General features: G+C 43.5%; 1 protein-coding gene across 2 annotated transcripts in view; it reads left to right on the top strand.

Moving 5' to 3' along the window:
- Abcc4 (ATP-binding cassette, sub-family C (CFTR/MRP), member 4) overlaps positions 1–22,798 on the top strand; it is a gene marked incomplete at its 5' end in the record, with an annotated part of 227,137 nt that overhangs the window by 180,799 nt on the left and 23,540 nt on the right. For both annotated transcript variants that reach the window (XM_005374108.2, XM_005374109.2), the window contains 5 exon segments: positions 98–208; positions 1,137–1,237; positions 2,256–2,447; positions 11,188–11,343; positions 21,022–21,111. In XM_005374108.2, the coding sequence (XP_005374165.1) occupies positions 98–208; positions 1,137–1,237; positions 2,256–2,447; positions 11,188–11,343; positions 21,022–21,111 (650 nt within the window).

Consider the following 22,798-nt stretch of genomic DNA (forward strand, 5'->3'; position numbering starts at 1 on the left):
GTGCTACTCGGTTGGCATTGTAATGCCGCTCACGTTCACTGCAGTTCATGTGGTTTTTGTACTTATGCATCCTGCTTGTTCTGGTTCCCTAATACAGAGTCTTGGTTCTTGTTTTTGACGACGTCGCGATGGTTCGCCGTGCGTCTGGATGCCATCTGTGCCATCTTTGTCATCGTTATTACCTTCGGGTCCCTGATTTTGGCACAGAGTAAGTGCAGATGTGAATAACTATTTATGGTATGATTACAATTTATAGCTGTGTTTACAGTTATTAAATTAAACTCTTGCCACCTTGTCTAATGGTATATACTGTTTCATTCTAATGAAGTGTATTAAAGCATTTACAGCGTGTCAGCATGGATGTGATTCCAGAGTGTGACCCATTTAGAGGAGTCATTGGGTCTTGATGCTTCCCTTTTATCTTCCTTCAAATGGCTTGAGATCTGTGCAAATGACATACTGGAAAGTCCTGGTTACATATGGTAGCTCTGAGGAAATAAATGAGATTTCTCTTAAGCATTTTGTCCTTAGGGCTTTAAGTTAGCATTTGGGCTCCTTAGATTAGTGGTGGAGTTGCCTATGCACGAGATTGAGAAAGAATCTCAGCAGGAAAGAGCATTGTCGTCATTGCCGGGTGGGGACCAAACAAGCAGAGGCTGACGTGTGTGGCGTGAATTCGCCGTCCCTAACTTCCATAGTGACACCACTGAATTGTGGTATTTAATACTAGAACAATGAGAGTAGTATTTTACTGTGCAAAGCATTGTCTCTTAGCGCCCATTGCCTTGTTTTTAGTGGTTTCCAACTGTGGTTGCCTTGGACGTAGAAAATGTGGGATTACATAATGGGTTGCAAAGCTGTAATGATGTATGTCTGCTTAATGACATTATTCCTCTTGTATCTAATGCTGTTTTTTTCAAACCTATGCTGATGCTATTGGAATTAATAAACTCTTTTAGTGAGATTTCTGAAAGTATATGGGTTTTTAAAATTGTGTCATGATCTCAGTCGACAGTAGAAGTGTAACTGTTACTATCGTGATATGCAACTTGCTCAGTCCTGTTGGTAGAGTGCCAGAGTGCTGGGCCCATGCTAAAACTGAGATTCACTTTGTTTTCTCCTCCCTGTCTGTGTAGATTTGGATGCTGGGCAGGTTGGCTTGGCCTTGTCCTACGCCCTCACCCTCATGGGGATGTTCCAGTGGTCTGTTAGACAAAGCGCCGAAGTGGAGAATATGGTAATGTTTACCAGAACGTTCTTGGCCTTTTCAAGTCTCTCTGCCATTAAATGGCATAAAAGCAGTTCTTATGTAAAATATTAAAACTGTTATTTTTAATCGCAGCTAACAGAGTTTTTAAAAAATCCTCCCTCCATCTGTTTAAAGTTAATGTAAAATAAAATATATACATCTTTTTCTCAGTCTCATGTATGCTATGTCAGCAGGTTTTATATTCATCACAAGCTGTCTTCAGATGTAATAAATGTCTCTGTAGGAGGGAAGTTCTGAAATCCTAGAGAGGATATAAGCTAATTTCTTAGAGGCCTGTTTATTTTTGTTTCTTAATGGGTAATTCCTCATTCTTGGTAAAAGAAGAATTCAATATTTTGAAGTTGTTTGTTTGTTTAATTAATAGGTCTCCCCCACTCCCACCCACCCACCCTTATAGTTTTAGCATTTCTTCTCCTATGTGAAGAGCAGAAGGCAAAAAGCCCAGAATTTGCTGATGCTTCTTCCTAGTAGGGATAGCCATCTCTCTAGGGTGCTCCTCCAAGGAACTGGCCCTTCTTGTTTGTTTAGGAGTGGCTTAATCAATGCACAAATAACCTCCTCTTTTAAATATATACACTTTCTCCTAGAGAGAGATAAACAGTGAACGTGAAATATTTCCATTTCACTCTTCCCATAGAGCAGAGTTATTATGATGAGGTTTGATGACTATCTGATTTAACTGATGGATAGTCAGTGGCTGCAGAAGATCCTCGATGGGAGGCCATAAATATTCTTTGCTTTTGCAAAATCCCCTTTGTATTCAGCATTAGAATATTGAAGGAATTGGTCATAAGTGAAGGAGTGACACGATGTCGAACACAATAGCAAAGCATTGAGATCTTCCCTCATCTTTAAATGTTAGATCTGGGTTATCCTTGCCCAGCGGTGTGTGGGTTACCCTTGACCAGAGCACTGCATGAGCATCTCGGACACCCATATACAAGGCTCTCCAACGTAACCTGTGTGGGTGCTGTGTTTCTTTCAGATGATTTCAGTGGAGAGAGTGATTGAATACACAGACCTAGAAAAAGAAGCGCCTTGGGAGTATCAGAAACGCCCGCCACAAGGCTGGCCTCCTGAAGGAGTGATCGTTTTTGATAACATGAGCTTTACGTACAGCTTAGATGGGCCTGTGGTATTAAAGCACCTGACAGCACTCATTAAGTCAACAGAAAAGGTTGGTTTGAAGAATTTTGCTTCTTCTGAGCTTCAGGTAAAATAGAAGATTTAATGCTACATCTGCTTGTTGGTGTTCTGGTGGACCTGTTGTCTGTCTGTGGGTACAGGGAGATCGTCGATGACGGAGATGAGTCTTCCTTGGAGAGAGACGGTAGAGTGAGGAGGCCAACATTTCCTTCTTGTTGCAGAGAGCTGCCCCGTGGCGGCTGGTGGGCCCTGGACATCAGGATTAGGGTTTAACCTGACTCAGGCTACTCGGGGTACTATTTTTGAACATCTTATTATTCATGGTTGCATCTAGAAAGTCAGCCCTGCCTCCTTGTCACTGAGGCTCCTGTATCCGGTTCCTGGCCGGCTTCGCTCCTTGTGTTGCTCAGATGGTTTTGTCTGCCATCCCTTGTTCTTCTCCTTCGTCTGTGATGCCTTCTTCTCACCTATGCTTTGCTTTTGCTCTGCTGGCCTCCCATGGCCTCCTGTTTCCTCCCAGAATACAGAGCTGGTGCTCACGTGGCTTCCTCCTGGCTCCTGCACAAGGTGAGCCACTGCTGTGACCTTGTCCAGACCCCAGGCCCAGGCCTCTCTGGCCAGGGCTACATGGCCAGTTCTCAACCACCAGGAAAGAGCGCAAGAGCCACAGCCCTGTCAGGGCTCCTGCAGAGCCCCGAGCCACAGGCAGCATAGGGCCCAGAGCCTCGCTCCGACCCATGAAAGGAGGGGTGTGAGATTACAGGGAGGCGTGGGGCCTGGATCTCTCAGCATGTGTACCACCTGCAGTGTTCCTTCCCTCCCTGGGGCAGGCTCCTGGTGAGACTAACCCAGAATGAAGCAAGCAGTGGGAAGTCCGCCAGAGGCCTTGACTCCCAACATGGCCACAACCCCCACGCCAACGTGTTCCTTGTTCTCCCAGACTGCCTGTCCTCCCAGTCGCTCATGCACGCCCGCTCCTGGCTTTGGGGCCCCTTTCCTGCTGTTGTTTGGGTGCAGAAAGTCTCCTCATTTTCAGCATCAGTGCAAATATCTCCGCATCTCTGAAAGCATCTGTTCTTCTATACCATCTTCTAGACACCTGAAGACCACGTCTGTGATACACACAAGTTCATGGCAGTGTTACTCATAATTACTGAAAGGTGGCAGCTGCTTAAGTATCCATTGACAGCTGAGTGGATGAGCCAGATGTGTATAGACCCAGTGGAATGTTATTTAGTCTTAACAAGGAAGGAAATTCCAGCTCATGCTACAGCATGGATGGGATTGAGGACATAGTGCTGAGTGAGGAAAGCCAGACACAGGACAGACACAGTATGAGTCCACTCATGTGCGTGCCGGGAGTAGCCCAGATCTTAGGAACACAAAGCACGAGGGTAGTTGCCAGAGGCTGGGGGGGGGCAGGGAGTGGGAGCTCCACTGTTGTTTGTTTAACGTGTTCCTGCCAGCTTGAACCACTGGTGTTACGTGCATGATTCTGCCGTGGAGCATCTGGTACCAGCAGATGGGACTACCCCACGCCGCCTGATGGGACGGTCATGCGTGTACCTCCAGTAGTTCAGAGCCGCCCAGCAGGGAGATGTATGAATCCTAGCCCCGCCCTGAGCATGTTAATGGTACAGAGTTCCAGTTTTGCAAGATGAGAAGAGCTCTGAAAGTGGATGGTAGTGAAGGTTGCACTGCAGTGTGACCATAATTAATGCACCTTAGAAATGGTTATGGTGGTGAATTTTGGGTCACTTTACAACAATTTTTAAAAAACTCTGTGGGGCATGGTGGCGCATGCCTGTAATCCAAGCATTGGGGAGGCTGAGGCAGGAGGCTCTTCACAAGTTTGGAACCAGTCTGGACTACCTAGCGAGCTCAAGGCCAGCCTGAACTACATGATCCTGTCTCAAAAAAACAAACAAAAGTCACAGAAAAGAGAATATCATAGTGTGATTTGTATTCCGGATTTGTATCTTGCCGTACCTTGAGGCTTCCTAAGGTTGGGAGTATTTTCTATTCCTCCTCTTCCCTGTGGGGAAGATGGTGAGTGCTGTGGGAAGACAGCTGGCTGTGAGCACCAGTAACACCCAAGTAGAAGACACCTGTGACAAAGCACGTGCACAAGGCAGCTCTGCATGGCTTGTTCCCTGGACGGGAGTGTGAAGCGCTTTTTCTTTTTCCTCTTCCTCCTCCTCTTCCTTTTCCTTTCTTTCTTCCAGGACTGGGCATCCAGCTCAGAGCACGCACCAAGAGCTCTACCCTTGAGCTGTACCTCCCGCCCCCGCAGTGCTAAATACTTCAGGAGCTGCTTGTTTAAACTTTCCACCTCAGGCCCGTTTAATGGCCTAATCGCAGCCGTGATGTAATGAGCGATACCCTTGTGACATGAAAGAATGAACGTACCAGTTGGTGCCCAAAGGGTACACAGAGAACAGCTTTAGTAAACCATCTGGCAAAAGCAAGCTCCTAATTATTTCCACAGCTTCCTGGTAGGTCTGAAGATGGTGAGGACAACTGTGTGGGCAAAACATGAGCTGTAGCTCTGACGAGCACCAGTCTCTCGAATTCTGTGGGGACGTTCGCTTATTTGCAGATGGTGTATCAGATCTGATGATGCTGTTGTCGTTCTGTTAATTTGTATACGCCTCAAGTGCCCTGGGAAGCCACAAAATACAAATTATCAAAGAAACTTTGAACACGTTAGAAATCCATATGTCCCCAGATTATTAAGTCTTTTTTTTTAAAAAAAAGATTCTTCAATCTTAAAATCCCCAAATCATGGGGACACGATTACTCAAGATGCTAAAATGTTTGAAGTTAAATCAAATTTGAAGACTGCATTTTAACATCTATGATAACTTGAATATTGATGTGTGTCTTAAACTACCCAGTAGTTAGGGAATTATGTCCAGGGCCTGTCCTCATGGGATGACTCCCCTCTGCCTGTGACTCGGGGGTGTCATCTCCCACACCCCTGCGTCCAGCCCCTGGTTTGCAGCCACCCCTTAAGTGTCGGATTTGATCGGAAGAGGCAGTGTTCAGGGAGGACACGGGAATGTGCCGGTGCAGCAGAAAAGGAGCTTTATTTCTTTCAACAGTTTCCTGGGCTGAGATTCCTAGAAGTTACAGTAAATAGGAAAATGTAATTGGCACTAAGCAGGTTGCTAATGTAGGGAAGCTATAGCAAGTAAAAATAAAGAATAAAAATGAGGTAAATACCACCCTAGGCTTCTAGGTTAGATTTTAAACACTGGCTGCATTTTTTCATTTAGATGATTTTGTGGTTGATTTGATCATTTGAGAAAGTACTGGGCCATTTTAAAGCATTTTCCAGCTCTAGAGGTAGATTGATTTTGGTTTGCTATTTTTTTTTTCTTGCTCAGAGCTATTACTTCGATAATACATTTTTACAGATGTGTACTAGACCTTGCTATAATGTGCAAAAATATTAGTTTCCTACATTTTTCTCCCTTTTTACATAATGTTTTCTCAGAGAGCCTTCCTCTCATGCCTGGTGTCCCCAATTCCCAGAGCCTGCTCCCCAATCCTTGCTGCTTTAGCACATCTGCCTCTGCTGGGAACCTCTCAGAAATGCAGACACTCAGACCCCCAGCCCTTTGCAGCCAGAATCCCATTTGCTTGGGACCCCCGTGGAGTCTTCTCTCCCACCAGCAATTTTTCATGACCAGTAACCCATGATTTCCAAGAAACTTCCTTCAACACCTTGAAATCAAGCCTCTGGGTTACCCCAGCATCTATCAGAATTGATCAGGAGACTCTAGAAAGTCCTGGCTCACTTACCGCCATGCAGATTTTATTTAACTTTATATCCTGCAAGTCCTGAGTTTATGTTAGGGTTTAATTCTGCATGGTCCCAGGTGTGTGCATTTATGCGCCTCTTTCCGGTCCAGCCTGTCTCCTGCTGCAGAGCTCTGCATCTGATCTGCCGTCCCCATGCGGCTGTCCCTGGGTCTGTATCTCACAGTGCCCTGCTCAAGCACTGCCAGGTCTTGGGCTCCTTCTACTGCCTGAGGACATAAGAAAGTAGCTTCACTGCCCCAACAGGGAGGTAGGTCTGTCTCACCACCCAGGTGACCTGTGGTCCCCAATGGCTGGTTTCTCCCCAGCCTGCACTGTGGGCACCAGCCCCTGCTGAGGACAACCTCAGTCTGTACATTCTTCTCCCGCCCCTGCCATCGCACTCACCTGCATCCTCAGCACCAGCACACTCTGCACGCCTGGAAACAGGTCTGCATGGAGGCCACACCTCTCTGCCCTCTCCACCCTAGGGAATCTGGTGCTGGGCCATCAGAGCCAGAGGGAGGCCTGACTATAGCAGGCAGGATCCACCCAATCTTAGTTCTAGTGGGACTCAGGTTATTTCATGAAGGTTCATTAAGCTTACTAAGCCTCTTTTTTTTTTTTTTTTTCCTAGTAAAATGGAAGTAATGGGACCTCACACCGAGTACTATAGAGACTGACACCTTGATTAAAGGTTGCTGTCATTATCCTGGGGTGTAAGATGAACTTAACCACTTACAAGGCATAGCTTGTTGTCTGCCCCATGAAAATGAGGTGGCTGCCCTGTTTATATGGTTCTGGGAGTCATCTGCCATATCTGTCTTCTCCTACTTGTTTACTGTATGCCTGAACAATCTGGTGCTAATTCCAAAACTTTCTCAAGCATGAGTTAAACTTTCAGCTCCCTACAGAACTCCTGTTTTTCACAGGACACCATAGCTAATACAAATGGAGAAACACACGAGTCCACATGGATCCTTTCCTTGGCACACATAATCCAGCGGAAGAAACCATACAGCAGCTGGGAGTGGCGGCGCACGCCTGCATCCAGGATTCTGGGAGGCTGAGACAGGAGGATCACAAGTTTGAGCCTTGCCTGGGCAACTTAGTGGTTTAGCAAGATTGTCTGGAAGAGAAAAGAAAAAGAAAGAAGAGGGGATGGGATGGCTACTCTGTAAGACAGAAAATGGTCACAGTTTATAAATATTTAGGAGAGGAGATATAACATCTGTCAGAGGTAAAAGTTGTCCACATGAGGAGACAGGTAGAATATTTAGGTGGGATTCATCATTTGAAACAAACTTGAAGATGGTGGCTAGGATTTCAGTGGGAGGAGATGCAGGTGAAAGGCATCCAGGTGAGGGACCGCCTCATGGTGAGCATAAGGCCAGGAGTCCCTGTGGATGAAGGCTGAGGCACTTTCATGGGACATGGGGGCAGGGGTGGGGAGCACCTATGAGGTGCGTGATCACATTTTCAGGTTCAGGCCTCACAATAATGCAGGGGCCTGCAGGAAGCACTCTTGTAGGTCAGGATGGAAACGTTGGTTGGGAGTGTTTTGTAGTGTGGTTCTTGGTGTGGAGCGCCAGGTACGGAGCTGTACCTCACAAATGGAGCCTGAGTTCCCAGCCGGAAGGCGCAGGAAGCAGAAGCCAGCAGCCCTCACGCTGGTCTAGCGACACGTAGTGGGGAAACTGATTATACTCTTGGGGAGGTGGACTCAGGGAAAGCTAATGTGGGTTCAGGGAAAGTTGTAATGTGTAGGTTGGCCAATGAGCAGGGAGCCGGGGGGTGAGGGAGAGAACTTTCTGTCTGAATGGTGAGTTGGCGGCACCTACCAGCCGCCTGTGAAGATGCTAGTATCCATTCATTCAGCAGCTCCATATCTAAAAATTGATCCTAGGGAAATAATTTTTTTTGGTGCCAGGAATTGAACTCAGGACCTTGCACTTTCCAGGCAGGCACTTGTGCCACTGAGCTAGATCCCCAGCCCCTTAGGGAAATAATTAAGGCTGGAAACATTTAGCTTCAAGGATATTTAACATGGTGTTATTTATAATAGCAAAATATTAGCTTGAATATTCACCAATAGGGAGTTTGTTAAATAAATGATCATGTATACTGAAATATTATATGGCCCTTAAGTTTTTATGATATAGTACATGAAAACAGAGGGTAGCAATATATTCGTACTAATCTCATTTTTTGTAACTTTGGGAACACATACACATACACCCACAGTACAGCCTGATAAGAGGAATGGTTCTATCAGAGTGCTAGAGTTATGGCTAATATTCATATACTTTTCAAATTGATTTTCACTGATTATAATTAGGAAGTGTTTGGTTTATTTTGTTTTTAAAAGCCTCACACTCAGGTGATAGCTGCTCTAATTAAAATGAGGGCATTGAGTCAGGAAACAAGCATAGAGTCTTCAGGGCTGGCCACCAGGCTGCTGTTGGAGGACTCTGGAAGCATGGTGGGTGTTAGAAGTTCAGAGATCCCAGTGGGAACATCTGGAGCTGCAGCTGTATGAGTGAGATGCTGGGTCTTGATTGTGTTGAATTTGATGGATGGAGAGAGATCCAAGTGCAAATATCTGATATGTTGATGCAACAACCTTCGCCCACCAGGGAAAACATAAAGGGACCATTACAAAGTGATTAAAACAAGACTACTGTATCTCATTGTGTCTCTCTGGAGGCATGAACTGCTATTAGTGATTTCCTCCTCTGGCATCTGGTGACCTGTGATAATCTTTCAAACATAGGTTTTTGTTTTTGCCTTGTTTCGTGTTTTTGAAAAAAAAAAGTTCTCTGACAGTTCTGGAGGCGGACTTTCAATATCAGCTTGCCACCAGGATTGGCTTCCAGGTGTGACCTAGCAGGGCTCACAGATGGTCATGTCCTCACTGTCTCCTTGTATGGCCTTTCTGCGTGCATAAAGGGTGAGCGAGATCACTAGTGTCTCTTATTTTAAAGATACCAGACCTGTGGGATTAGGGAGCCACCCTATGACTTGACTGACTTTAATTATTTCCTTGAAGTCCCTGATTCCTAATGTATTTACACTGAGGATTTTGGGAGGGCACATTTCAATCCATAATATTGGGCATTTGAATGAATACCTATCTTACTTCCAGGACCCTCCAAGGGAAGACCAAGCCTATGCAAGGGAAGATCTGCACTCATAAACCTGGTCTGAACGCTCAACAGCCCACTAAGCCCTTTTTGAGGCCATCAGACCATAGTTTCGATGACTTTGAGTAACAGAGAGAAACCTGTTTTTTTTTTAGTTGACTTTTAATTATCTTCACTTGAACCTGTAGCTCACAGTCTTGTGGTTATATACAGCTCTCTGTATCCCCTGCCTGGAAGGGCTCATCTGGCTATTTACTAATAGTCTACAAGGGTTTGGGTTTGAGCAATATTAGTTTTCCATGGAGCTAATAGCATGTGAGTTCTGAGTGTGCAAATGTCTCACGAACATAGCATCTGCCTGTGTCTTGATGCAGAGCTGTTTACATATGAGAAGGCCCGCGGGAGACAGAAACACACGTGAGCCACATGCGTATGTGCTGGGACATACATACCCAGGTGCAGAAAGCGGTTCCAGCTATACAATGCACATTAGGACTCCTATGAGGTAGATTATGGCTATAAAGAATTTTTAAAATTAGATAAAGCCACTTCTTGCATTTTACCTCTATAAAGATAATTTTTGAAATGCTATTGTTGATTTTATGGATTTTTTATTTGAAAGGATTCCAGTGAGATTACATGTAAAATTCTCAGCCTATAATCAGAGCATGGCAAAATTCAGTTCCTCACTGTTCAAATCAGTGAATTTTTAAATTTTACTGAATTAATTGACAAAAATGGTTCAAGACAGGTCTTATGCCCTTCACTGATTCCAGATTTTTAAATAAGGATGCTGTCACCTTGTGGGAAGCTCTCCCTCCCCAGGAAATTTTCAGTTGAGGAGGCTCGTTGGTAAAAAGGCCAGCTTCCTGAATACAGGCTTAGACACACACTTCTCAGAAGCCCACTTTTACCATAGAGCTTCCTTCCTGGCCAGCATTTTACCTACATTCTATTGTTTCTTTGATCTTATTGTCCGTGCACATCATTTCTCTTCAGCTTTGGCTTTCATAAGAGGAATCATATTTGACATGAGTCTTTCCCGGGGCAATTACAGGTATTAATTGGTTTGTAGAATGCCTTTTGAACTGCTCAGATGAAAGGCCCCGTATAAACAGCAAGTGTTATTTTTGTTGTTGTTGTTGATGATCTTGTTACATACGATTTGGCTGCTGGTTACTGTCTTTTAAGACATGGGGACCCTGGATTCTGAAATTTTAAGGTATTTCCTTTTGAGGCAGAAGAACATAACAAGATTTAGTTTCTCTACCATGAGTAATTTATCTTAAATGACAGGACTCCAGAAAAATTAGTACTTGTTTATATATAACACTTCTGCCTTGGGTTGTTAACGTCTCTGTGACATTATCCAAGAAATTCTCAAAGCTCAGAATACTTGCGTCTTGGAGGTAAAGCTCACTTAAAAGCTGGCTTCTTGAAACCACGTAGGGGGCTGCTGGCTTTTCCCTCCTAGGAGATTGGTGGCTTATTTTAACTCTTCTGTAGACCAGTGGATCTTAGCAGGGGCACTTTTGCTCCGAAGGGACACTTGTCCCTGTCTGACCTTTTAGGTTGTCACAGTTTGGGGCTGCTCCTCATATCTAGCAAGTAGAGGCCAGGGTTATTGACGCACATCCCACAGGGCACTGAATAGCCCCCACCATAAGGAGTTACCCAGCCCCAAAGCTCAGCAGGGCTGCAACTGAGAAACCTGTAGATGCCACTGAATAAAACATCCACAGTCCGCTCTAAAAGCCAGAAATACTCTCCTAGGTTTGTTGCATACTATTAACTTCTAATCCCTCCTTTTGGATCCTTTTATAGGTTGGAATTGTGGGGAGAACAGGAGCTGGAAAAAGTTCCCTCATCTCAGCCCTTTTTAGATTGTCAGAACCTGAAGGTAAAATTTGGATTGATAAGATCTTGACAACTGAAATTGGACTTCATGATTTAAGGAAGAAAATGTCAATCATTCCTCAGGTATGCAAGTCAGAGTGTTCCTACATGTTCCTTTTATATGGGCACCTAAGTTTAATTGCTTTTAATTTTATTGGTCTTTTTTTAATTGGATTGATCCTTTCCCCAATAGAGCATACTTTAATAGGTGTTTCTAGCAAGTATTTTCATCGGATATTAGAGTTTATTCATGGTGTTGGGCGGGGGGAGGTAGAAAGGACGGATTCAGGAGTAGCTACCTACCCAGATAGATTTCTGGGCCCCACTTCTCTAGGTTCCTTAGTTGGATCCACTGATAACCACGTAATTCTGAAGACAGAATGATAAATGGTTTGCTTAGCACTTGAGAGGTTTCTACAGGGAAACTTGGAGTGTAAGTGTCTTAATGAGGGAATTTTGCTGTAGGAAGTAAAGCTACCCTTTCAAGGGCGATTATCTCCATGGAGGGCCTTCTGTGAAACCATGGGGCTGTGAGAATTACAGAGCTTACGGATGCTTCACAGACATTTTTACAGTGTAGGCACTAATGCCTGATGTTAGCCAGGGAAGCAGGCGGTAGAGGCCAGCAAGGAAGACTAGGCAAAGGAGTTCCAGCTCTCTGCACTTGTTTTCTCTTCCTCACTGATCAGCCAGTGGTACCACCTCTTGAGAGCTGTGTGTGTAGGGTGCTTCTCGTGGACCTCTGACCTTGTTGTCACAGTGGTGGAGATGTGTGTTAGGTTTTCAGCGCAGAAGAAGAAACAAAGGGGGAAGAAGGCGTTTACTCTGGACCAGGAGAGGTCCCGGAGAGGACTGCACGCAGCACACGGCTCCTCTGGGGTAGCAAAAGAGGCGGGGGGTTTAGGAGGACTCTGGCTAAAGGCGGAGCTTGAGAGGCGGGCTCAGGCGTGCCCTGTGCTTGCGCTGGGGAAGGGTAAGAGGAAGCTGTGTTCGGGCTGGGCGGGAACCTATCAATGCGCAGTGCCATCTCCTCTTGAGCTCTGATTTTGTTTTCTTCTTAATAGAAGACTTTGCGGGGAGTGTTCGAGAGATTGGATTACGTGCACAATAGAGAATCCTGTCACTGCTCTCAGTTCTTCTATTCAGCCTAAATCCAGAAAGTACTTACTGAGTAATTGCTGTCCTCCAGGGACAACACAGGGCCTGTCCCCACAGGCCTGGGGCCTGCCACTTCGGGGTTCAAATCTTCATTCTGCCCTCCTCCCTGACACTTGCACATACTCAACTCCAGACTTGCTAGGTAGGGTTTCTGGGGCTTTTTACACTCCACAGTCTTCTGACCATTGAGGGAGGTAAGGAACACACACAGCTGCACATTTATTCCTGAGATGAGGAATACAGAGAGGGCACAGAAGAAAAGAGCCAGGCCAGTGTGCTCTCTGGGTGCGCAGGTAGAAAGAGCCTTGAAATACTGCTTATTAGGAAGCGCTGAGAATTTGGCGCCCCAAGGAAAGGAGAACGTGGGCCTGCCATCGACCTCTCAAACACTGGAATTACTCTGAGTAATTTTGAAATCAAGATACTCAGAACCACAATGAGATACCACCTCACAATGGCTACTATCAAGAAACAAAAAATATGTGTAGGTGAGGATATGGAGAAATTAGAAAGCTTGTGCTCTGCTGGTGGGGAAAAAAACTATACAGCCACTGTGCAGAATGGAAGAGGAACGTCTCACAAAGAGAGAGGTACTACATGATCCAGCAATTGTACTTCAGAGTATATGCCCCAAAGAATCAAAAGCTGAGCGTTGAGTGGGTAGTACATCCATGTTCATAGCGGCGTTATTCACAATAGCCAAGTGGCGGGAGCTACCCAAGTGTCCATGAACAGGTGACTGGATAAGCAAAGTGTGGTTTCTACATACCATGGAAAATTACTCAGCATTAAAAAGGCAGGAAATTTTGATACATGCTACAGCATGGATAAACTTTGCGGGCATTGTGCTAAAAGAAATAAGCCAGTCACAAAATAACAGATACTGAATGGTTCCACTAATACGAGGTATTTAGAGTCACAGAAACAGAATGGTGTTTGACAGGAACTGAGAAAAGGCAGACACCGTGTTTTGTTTAATGGGTTCAGTTTCATATCCTTAAGTATTGTAAGACGAAAAAGAAATCCTGTAAATAGTGGTGAAGAGCACAAAAATAATGTGAATGTGTTTAATACGCTGAACTGTCTACTTAAAAATGGTCAAGGTGGTAAACTTCAAGTAATGTGTATTTTTTCACAATTCAGAAGAAAAGATAACCCTTTCAGGGGAAAAAAAGGAAAAGATTGTTTTCGTCACGTAGATTCACTCTGACTTTTAGAAGCATGACTTAGTGGTTACAGGAGGAGAGAATTTAAATTCCCAAGTTATATCTTTTGGTTGTACTCATCTCAGAAACGGGCCAAAGGAGGTTTATTTAACAGAAACAGTGGGCCTGTCTGTAAAATACTTCCATATCTTTGAATGGAAGGATCTAGAAACGTGCCCTGTGCTACTTTTTAATGCTTCTTAATAAGAAATGGTTGTATGCCTGTGTACATAAAAGAGCTCTAAATAAAGAAGTAACGTTAGATGATTCTTGGCTCTGCCAGGAATGTTTTGGAAGCACATCTGAGCAAAGACTAAGAACACCTTGACATCACCAGGTTTTGGTTCTGTTCCATAAGTTCCCACCCTCCTTTTGTGCAAAAGCTCTGTGTATCCACTCCAGAGAACGTACTTAAAAAACAGTGCTAAGCTTTGTATCCATGTAGATCACGATCACCAAGCATTGTAAACATGGAACCTTTATATTTTGCCTGTATATGCCTTTGTCTCCAAGGTGCAATGTTAGTTGATACAGAAAACATACAGTAGTGTGGAGACTTGGGATGAATAAAAGGTCCAGAAAGCCATTCAAGAGACAGCTGGAGTGGACTTTTGATAGCATGTACTAAGTATGAACACATACTTTGTCTCACTGCTTTCTGCCGGCATGTGACCTTGAAGATGTCACCTTGCCCTCTAGTGTCAGTGCCTCGCCCTTAAGCTGGACTAGTAATTCCTGCCTCACAGATTTGGGGCATGGATTTTTTTTTTTTTTTTTTGGTACTGGGAATTGAACTCAGGACCTTGTGCTTGCCAGGCAGGTGCTTGTGCCGCTTAGCTATATCACCAGCCTCACAGATTTGATATGAAGAATAAACTCCGTGAAAACTCAGTCCCTGCTTCTCAGAAATGTTTGAAAAATAATAACTTTATTAAAGGTTAGGGTGCTGCCCTTTGAGGTATGATTGCTATTTAAGTGAAAACGGGTCTTGGCTCATTGATCTCTTTTGTTTTTTGTAATCTTTGGTGGTTTTCTTTAAACCAAACTGTTTATATAAGTATAAATAGTGAGGCAGCAAACCCAAACAAAATACATACTTACTAGGAGTTCTAGGATAAGGCCTAATAGAGAAATGAAATATTTTCCCACAAGGAGCAATAGGAGAGACCATCACTTTTATCTTCCTGGCTTCCTCCCACCCCGGCTAGCACCACTTCCTGACTCCCTCAGTACCCTGTTAATACTTTGCAGCCGCCCCTGGAGCCCATGGCTGTTGTCCCCAGCCTGCCCACATTCCTTGCGGCATGCTTTCTCCTGGAGGATAGGGTGACTCCTCTCCCTCTCATTGCTCGCGTGTTAGTTGCAGCCTTGGAGAGCTTACCCAAGGGCAGTTCACGTCTGTGGAACCTTCACATTTGTGGAACCCTTGCATCTGTGGAACCCTCACATCTGTGGAGCCCTCACATCTGTGGAACCCTCCACATGGCTTAGCTTTCTTCCCTGACACCTCTTACGTCACAGTTTGCTCAATTCTGTTGTCACTCTCATTTGAAAGAGCTAAAAACTGAGACACGAGACGGCAGGAGAGCCAGGCTTTGAGGCTAATTCAGGGAGACTGTCAGCACAGAAGCTCGCAAGCCTCCTGCACACGGAGTGGCCTGTGGGATCCACAGGAGGAACGCTGTTTTGCTTCCCGATGCCCTGTGGGTCGTGTGCATGGCCCTGCGCACACACATGCCCAGAAACAAAAGTCTCATAAAACATCATCTCTCACCGTGCTGCGCTCTGATATTTTCTATTATATCCATTCTATTCTAGTTCATATAAAAGACAAAATGATGATCATGAGCCACAAAATTGATTTCATGATCTGTTGGTTGCACCTGCAGTCTGCAACACTGCCCTCTATCCTGCCCCGCATGGCCAGCTCAGCACCAAGAAATGAGCTCAGTGAGGCTGCTCTTTCCCTTGAGCTCTGCAGGGTGGGTCGGTAGGGCCCCATGTCCCAGGAAGGAAACGGAGACCTGCAGAGGTTTGTAACTTACCTTCAGGCCAACAGCTAGTAAGGAGTTGAGTCCAAACTCAGGACTGTCAGACCCTAAAAATCTTTTTTCAGTAAATATTTGTTGACAGTTGAATCATTCCTGATTCGATTTTTATGCATTTTCTATGTATCCCACTAAAAAAGGATCCCCGAAAGTCCTGAGCAAAGAGAATAAATAAGAGCAAAGTCAAAAGATATATTCTCCTACAGTTTTGTTTCTCATTTGCACAGTTCAGTATGATAGCTCTGAAAGACTGAATTTTTTCAGGAGGGTTCTTTTGCAAAACAAAACTTGAAAAACACAGCACTAAAGGAAAATCATTTTAGAGACAGGTTCGCTTCTTTGTCATGGGCTGGTCAGTGTCAGATACACTGCTTTCTGGAACTCAGAGCCCTTTCTCTGACCGTGTTTCAGTGGCTCCAGAGACAGAGAAAACCCGTCGTCAAGATGATTTGAAGGTTACTGATCTATAACTCAGAAATCATTCATCTGTCTTTCCCCCGAAATGAATTCATGACGGATTTGCTTGTGTCACCATACCCTGATGCAGAACGAGTAGGATGAGCGGAGCAGTACAGCGGAAGGGAAGCTGACTGCGATTTCCCTCAATTGCGAGGTGTAGGTGAATCAGACCCAAGTCTTCTCCCTGCCTGGAGAAGGAAGCTTCCCTGTCTTCTGTCTTCTGATCGTTGCCCCTCTTGAACCTTCCAGGATCAATTTGGTGTTAGGGATTAAGGCTCTAGTAGGAGCATAGGAGTCACTTTTAAAACAAACTCTATGTCCTTAAGAAGGGACTCCTGTATGGGTATTCAAAATTTCAGCAATAAGCAAACCATGAAGGTACGTCCTAAGTCACCTCCTGCAGCAGACCAGGGAGGTGAAATGCACTTCCACGCTCCCAACCCGAAGTGGTTAAATGCACTCCTTGAAGAGAACCTCTAGGTGAGACCGTCCTCGGGGTATGGCTTGCTTATCGCAGCGCATCTGGAAAAATGAATTTCAAAACTCTTTTGGATGGATTCTTTACACCTAGTGCCCCTGTCCTTTTGGCACAAAGAAAATGTTTTCAGTTGAAGAGTAATTCCATGCAAATTCAACATTTATGATGGCACCCTGAGGGTTGGTGCGCATCAACAGCTATCATCTTTATCATGATTAAAGATTCCTTTTTTATAGTGAATAGATTTTTTTAAAAAAAATTTATATTAGAACAAAAGCCAAGTAGGTTTAAATGGTCCACTCTACCATTTTGGTATTTCTATTCCCTGAGTTTTCTTCAGTAAGTTGAAAAGTTTAACCAGAGCTATGTCTCTTATAAGACTTCTTTTTGATTACCTGGTTTTGTTTTCTTTTTTCTTTTTCTCTTCTTTTCTTTTCTGAGAACAAAAGTCAAAGAGGAAAAAAGGTAGGTATGCTGTTACCGGTAAAGAAATACAATTGGATCCAGGCCTAATGCAGTCCGCTTTTGTTTCCACACACTGGAGTCTTCATTAAAGCCCATGAAACTGCTCCCCAGAGCTGGTGACCTTTTTGTACTTAAAGAAGACTTTACATGACTTAAATTCTTCTTCCTTTGTTGGTGAACAATGTTCTTTTCTTCTGAAAATGGACGATGATCAGTTCATTCAGAGGCTACAGGGCTGAAAAAAAGGGGGGGGGAACCAAGATTTAAAGTGACTTCAGGTGACTCCCTCGTCCTTGAGACCAGGAGATGTGCGGTCCTTAGGAAAGATTCTCAGGACTTGGAAATAAACACACAGGGGGAGTAGCAGCAATGGCAACTGTTGAGCATATTTTAGTAGAAGAAGCTTCCTTGTTTGTGGCCCAAAAAGATTAAAGTGTTGTGCTTTGTCTCATGGTAGTAACAGTATTGTCCTGGTCCCAGGTCGTCGTTTTAAGGGTATGAAGGTCAGTGGTAGAGTTTCTCCTTGAGATAACGGAGGCCTGTCTTGCAGTGAATATATACAAAAGGTCTAGGGAGTCAGTGCTTTGCAGTCTTGCAGTTGTCTTGAGGGATTATCAATTTACTGTCATAAATGTTTTTATTCACAGTGGCCACTTTGGGGTCACCTGTTTAATATGAACTTAGGATGTTAATAATAGCGAAAATAGTTCATTACTAACTATAGCCCTAAGTATTTTTTTAAAAAATGCTTAAACTTTAAACCATGATGAAAAACAGGTCTTATTCTAGTCTTCCATTTAAATTATTACATTAAACAAGAGCATTTGTTTCCCTTACTGCACCATGCCAACCAACTGTGGAGGTAAAAATAAAAACTCTCATTAAACACAGTTTAAACATGTCCCTTCAGGAAAAAAATATATTTAGTCTAATAAATTTTGTAGATATTTACAAGAAGGTTGTATGTCCTCCCATAAATCCCTACACTGAAATGTCTCTCTGCGAACACTTTTACAACATTTATTTATAATATTAGTTTATTAACTTCATTGCCTGGAGGTAGGTACTTTCAATAATAATATCTATCAGAAATGATAATTAATTTGACCCTTATCTCCCCCTGCAGTCTGTGTCTTACTATGAGCACTTTTATTACCTTTCAAAGATAATATAATGGTTTCTTATTTGGCAAATGCATGGAAGTAGCATGACTGGAAACCAACATGAACACCGCACATAAAACACGTTCCCACAGTAAAACAGACATTGTGAACAAATTACTTGCTGGTTTTAAAGAAAAATGTAGCTTTACTCAGTTAATTTGTTATTCAGTCATTCTCCTCATTCAACAAGTTTTGATGGGAACCTTATTCAGTGAAATATATGGTCAGCATACCATAACAAAGGAAAAATGTTCCTATTTAAGAAAGTGTTTTCTTTCGATACTGCTAAATAAACAGGAGTGATTGCCCAACAGTTCTGTTTAAGTTGACAGTGTACATGTACGCGGGGGCCTTATTGCAGTGAGAAATGCTTGAACTTTACCTGTCTTTCTCTGCCAGCCCACACCATGGTTTGGTTACATTCACAGAACCTCTTTGGGGCCATCGCAGAGCAGCTACAGCTGGCCCAGGCCTTAGATCTCACATTAGTCCCTCAGTCTTTGCAGAGGCTCATCCTTCCCAGGAGTTCCTAAAGGGAAGCTGGTGAAGGCGGTCACAGGCACAAGGCCTTGGTTAAGCAAAAGGAGATTGGGCTTGGAGTGCATTCCCGTGCCTGTTCTCATAAGATGCCAGATCAGTATTTCTAAATACACTAAGTACTGTGAACCTTTCCATCCTTGAACAAAGAAAAGAAGACCAGTCTGTACAAAGCAAAGCAGTTTTCTCATACATTGGCTTAAGTAGCATCTGTAAAGGGGGCTCTTTGTAAATACCTAGGAGGAAACTTTATCAAACTCAACCTGTTACCAGAAATTACTTTGCTATAGGAGAGGAGCCTGAAGGAAAAAGGTGACAGAAGCCACCCTGGATGAGGAAGTGGACCTGTAGCCATGAATAGAAGCCAAGGGACCACCTCTGTCTTCTCCACATAGGTGCAAAGCCATCTTCTTAACCTCTCCTTCCAGCCCCTGTGTCTCCTCTAACACTGCCCCAGCCCCTGAGCCAACCCAGTATCAGCCACAGCAAGGAGCCCTTGGGGGGTGGTGGGAGGAGAAGCAATGCAGAGAGGAAAGGTGGGTAGCCGCACCCTGTCCCCGGACACATCACTTTATATGCTTCATATAAGCAACAAAGGGGGGAGAACTTATCCAGCTTGTTGGAATCTTAGAATTGATCTTAGAATTGATCAATAGAGTATACACATTTTCTCTTAAAACTCTGAAGTTGGTAGAATGATGGTTATTCCCTGACAAGAAATCCTACCACTCCCTAGACTGTTGTTTAGGCTTTGGCCTTAAAATCAGTCATTTTAAGTGAAATCTTTTTTTTTTTTTTTTTTTTAACCATTTAAGTTTCTTTCTGTTAGTATATGTTTGCAGTACATAATTGCATTCATCTTGGGAAACTGGTGTGTACACATAGCGCATCTTGATCATTTAAATAACGCTGTTATTTTTTTCTGAAGTTCAATTTAGTAGTCATTCTGAAACATTGTATGACTGACCAGTGGTTTTGGGGTGATTTGGAGGGATATTGGTTACTTAACCAACTACTTAGTGTAAATATAATGCCCTTTTTAATGTCTTCTTAATTTTTCAATTTTGTCATATATTTTGGTGGGAAGTCATTGGCCTTCTGCTTCTATTCCTCCCTTACCAGTCAGTCTTAAGACTGAGAATCTGCTGGACAATGTCATTCTTCTTCATGGCTCGAGCAAAGTCTTCCTTAGTTTTTCTTTCTTCTCAGGCACTGGGCACCCAGCCCCAAGACTAGGTGAGAGTGGAGGCTGATGTCCCTTGAGCAGTTCTCCAGGACCTGAGGCAGAGCCAGTGCTTCTCTTGTCCCCTCCTCTGGGCACCTTCACTCAGAGTAGCTGGCTGGGTTCTCTGTCACCCATGACCTTGCAGCCTGGGTTGCTAGAACCTTCCAGAAGACAACATTTGCAAGGCTCCATAAGCTCTTGGACATGATTCGCTCTTAAAATCTACAGTATCTCAAGAGCCATTTAACTGTGGGCTCCTCCTAAGGCAAATGAATGGGAGGAGCTATTTAAATTAAAATAATTCTGTGACATGATATGCTTCACAATAGGTTTCAGGTTACTTTATCCTTGTAGTTAATAATGAGGTTTGGTAAGACCAGCATCCCTGATGCACAGCCCAGATAACGTGGGGATTAGCTGGTGCAACGTCAGAGGCGACCTCTTCATGAACAGAGGTGCCACTGGCCCCATTAATTCATGTCTCCTGGACAAAGGCCAGAAGTTTCCCATTGTGGCACGCAGGGAGACTCCCAATCCCGGAAGACTGCTTTACCAATGGAGAAAACATTGAACAGTTTTCCTTTGAAACACAAACATCAACTAGTTATGAATGCCATTGGTATTTTCCAGTGTGTCACCAGGATAGACAATTTCTAGTTCCGTTGATGTAAATTTCTTCAAATAAGTATATCCTTGCATTTCCTGTTTCCACAGATATTACCAAGAAGGTATTTTCTTTCTTTTTTTAGGAGCCTTCCTTTTTTCTTCATTTTCTTAATAAGATGACATACTGCAGCAGTTTCTTTTGTGCGTGTTCAGTGATGTGGAATAGATTTTAGAGCACTGTGGGTTTATGCTATGGGAAAGTAATGGAAATCTTGCTTTCTAAACGGGATCTGTACCCTTAGAATTAATGACTATGATGAATTTGGGGGTGTTTGGTAGTTTAATTCTGTTCTGAGAGTTAGGACTGGAATATGATGGGAAGAAACTAATAACAACATTCACTCTTGGGGACATTTAGGAACCTGTGTTGTTCACTGGAACGATGAGGAAAAACCTGGATCCCTTTAATGAGCACACGGATGAGGAACTGTGGAACGCCTTAGAAGAGGTAATTTACATACTGTGATTGTCTTAATAGCATCAGTATATGTGTATGTCTGTCTGTAGCATTGCAGGCAGCTGAGGGGAGCTGATTGCTTTAACTTTGTTTCTCACAGAAGACATTGATGACATAGATGTGCTAAATGTATATATTGATGATTGTGAACATCAGGAATGAAAGGTCTCACGTTTTCATTTCAGTTCTTCTCTTGTTACCTAACAGCAGGATACATTATCTTATCTGTCCTTAGCTGGGCACTGTTAGAAGTCGCGTGCATGGATTCAGATTCTTCTAGTGGCTAAGTACCCTGTACTGCTGATTCTGCTGCTCGCTTCCTAGGAAGCATCCAGGAAGTGGAGACCGTAATTGTTCAGTGTTATTAAATGAAAGATGAGTGAGATCATACTTGTAAAATTCTTTGAAGTTTTATTTGAAAGTGCTTATAAAGGCAAATTATGCAGTTAGGATGTGACAATAGTTATTTATTGGCAAATGTGTCATTTTAATGCTACAGAATGAATTCAGGTAACAGAATGTCAGAGCTTTTGCTAAACTTTTAGACGGATACCTTCTTTTTTGTAGGATTTTCTGTTATTTGTGTAGCGTCTCCCCGTTTCCCTGTGGACCCCTTGTTCGCATTTCCTTGCCTTCCCAGGAAAAGGATTTTGACTGTTACAATGCTGTCGGTTTATATATGTATTTCAACACTACATATTTTGCATGTTCACGCTAGTTCTGCAAATTAATTCTAAGCTACTTAGTGGCAGAAACCGTATCTTAGACTTCTAATCCCTCATAGGACCTAGTTCATTCTTTTACTTTTAAAAAGTAAGCATTTAATGAATATGGATTGAATGGTTGATCTCTTCATTTCCTAGAAGTGTGGCTTATTTTTTTTAAAAACCCACAGTTCTCAGTGATCAGGCCCTCATCGTTGTTATTGTCACTGTGAATGGGTGTGTTCGTCACTGTTGCCCCTTTCCAGGGTTAGCGCTAAAATCTTTAGAGATGGGTTGTGTCTGCAGCAGGCAGATTTGGAGGCCTGACAACTTCCTGCCAGTAATTCTTGTTTCTGAAGGCATGTCCGTGCTGCGTCTTCACACCCACCCCGCTTTCCAGCAGCTGTGGGGATTGTATTGCCCTAAACTGGGTCGCTTACTTCACCGTCTCCTACTTGAAAAGCGCTTGACCTCTGGTTTCATTCAAGACTGTGAGTCTTTCTGTAGTGAAATTCTAGAGTGCTAGAATTACAGGTGTGCACCACCACGCCCAGCTTGAAATTATCATTTAAAAATGCTTTTCACATTTTGAAGCATGGCTACAGTGATATCCTGGAGCCAATTAACTGTTATAAGGAATATGTTTCTTTTATAATGAAATATAATAAGAAATGGTGTATTATATATTACATATATATCCATTATGAATATATTTTCTAATTTATAGGAAGAGATATGGAGTGATGTGAGATGTGCTGTGGCTTCATTCATATATTCAGCCGGTATTTATTGACAGCTTCTTGCATAGGTGTTGGAGATTCTGAGAGCTTAATTCTTGTGGAGAAGATAGAAAATAAGCAAAAGCACATGGGAATACAGTTACATTGGACTAACAAAGGACAGTAAAGCAGATCATGAAGAGAACTGGCTGGCAACATTAGTACTAGGCAATATCTGTTGATCTCTTCCCTTGT

The sequence above is a fragment of the Chinchilla lanigera genome, unplaced genomic scaffold (assembly GCF_000276665.1).
Source record: "Chinchilla lanigera isolate Chin_1 unplaced genomic scaffold, ChiLan1.0 scaffold00003, whole genome shotgun sequence".
NCBI classification, from domain to species: Eukaryota; Metazoa; Chordata; class Mammalia; order Rodentia; family Chinchillidae; genus Chinchilla; species Chinchilla lanigera.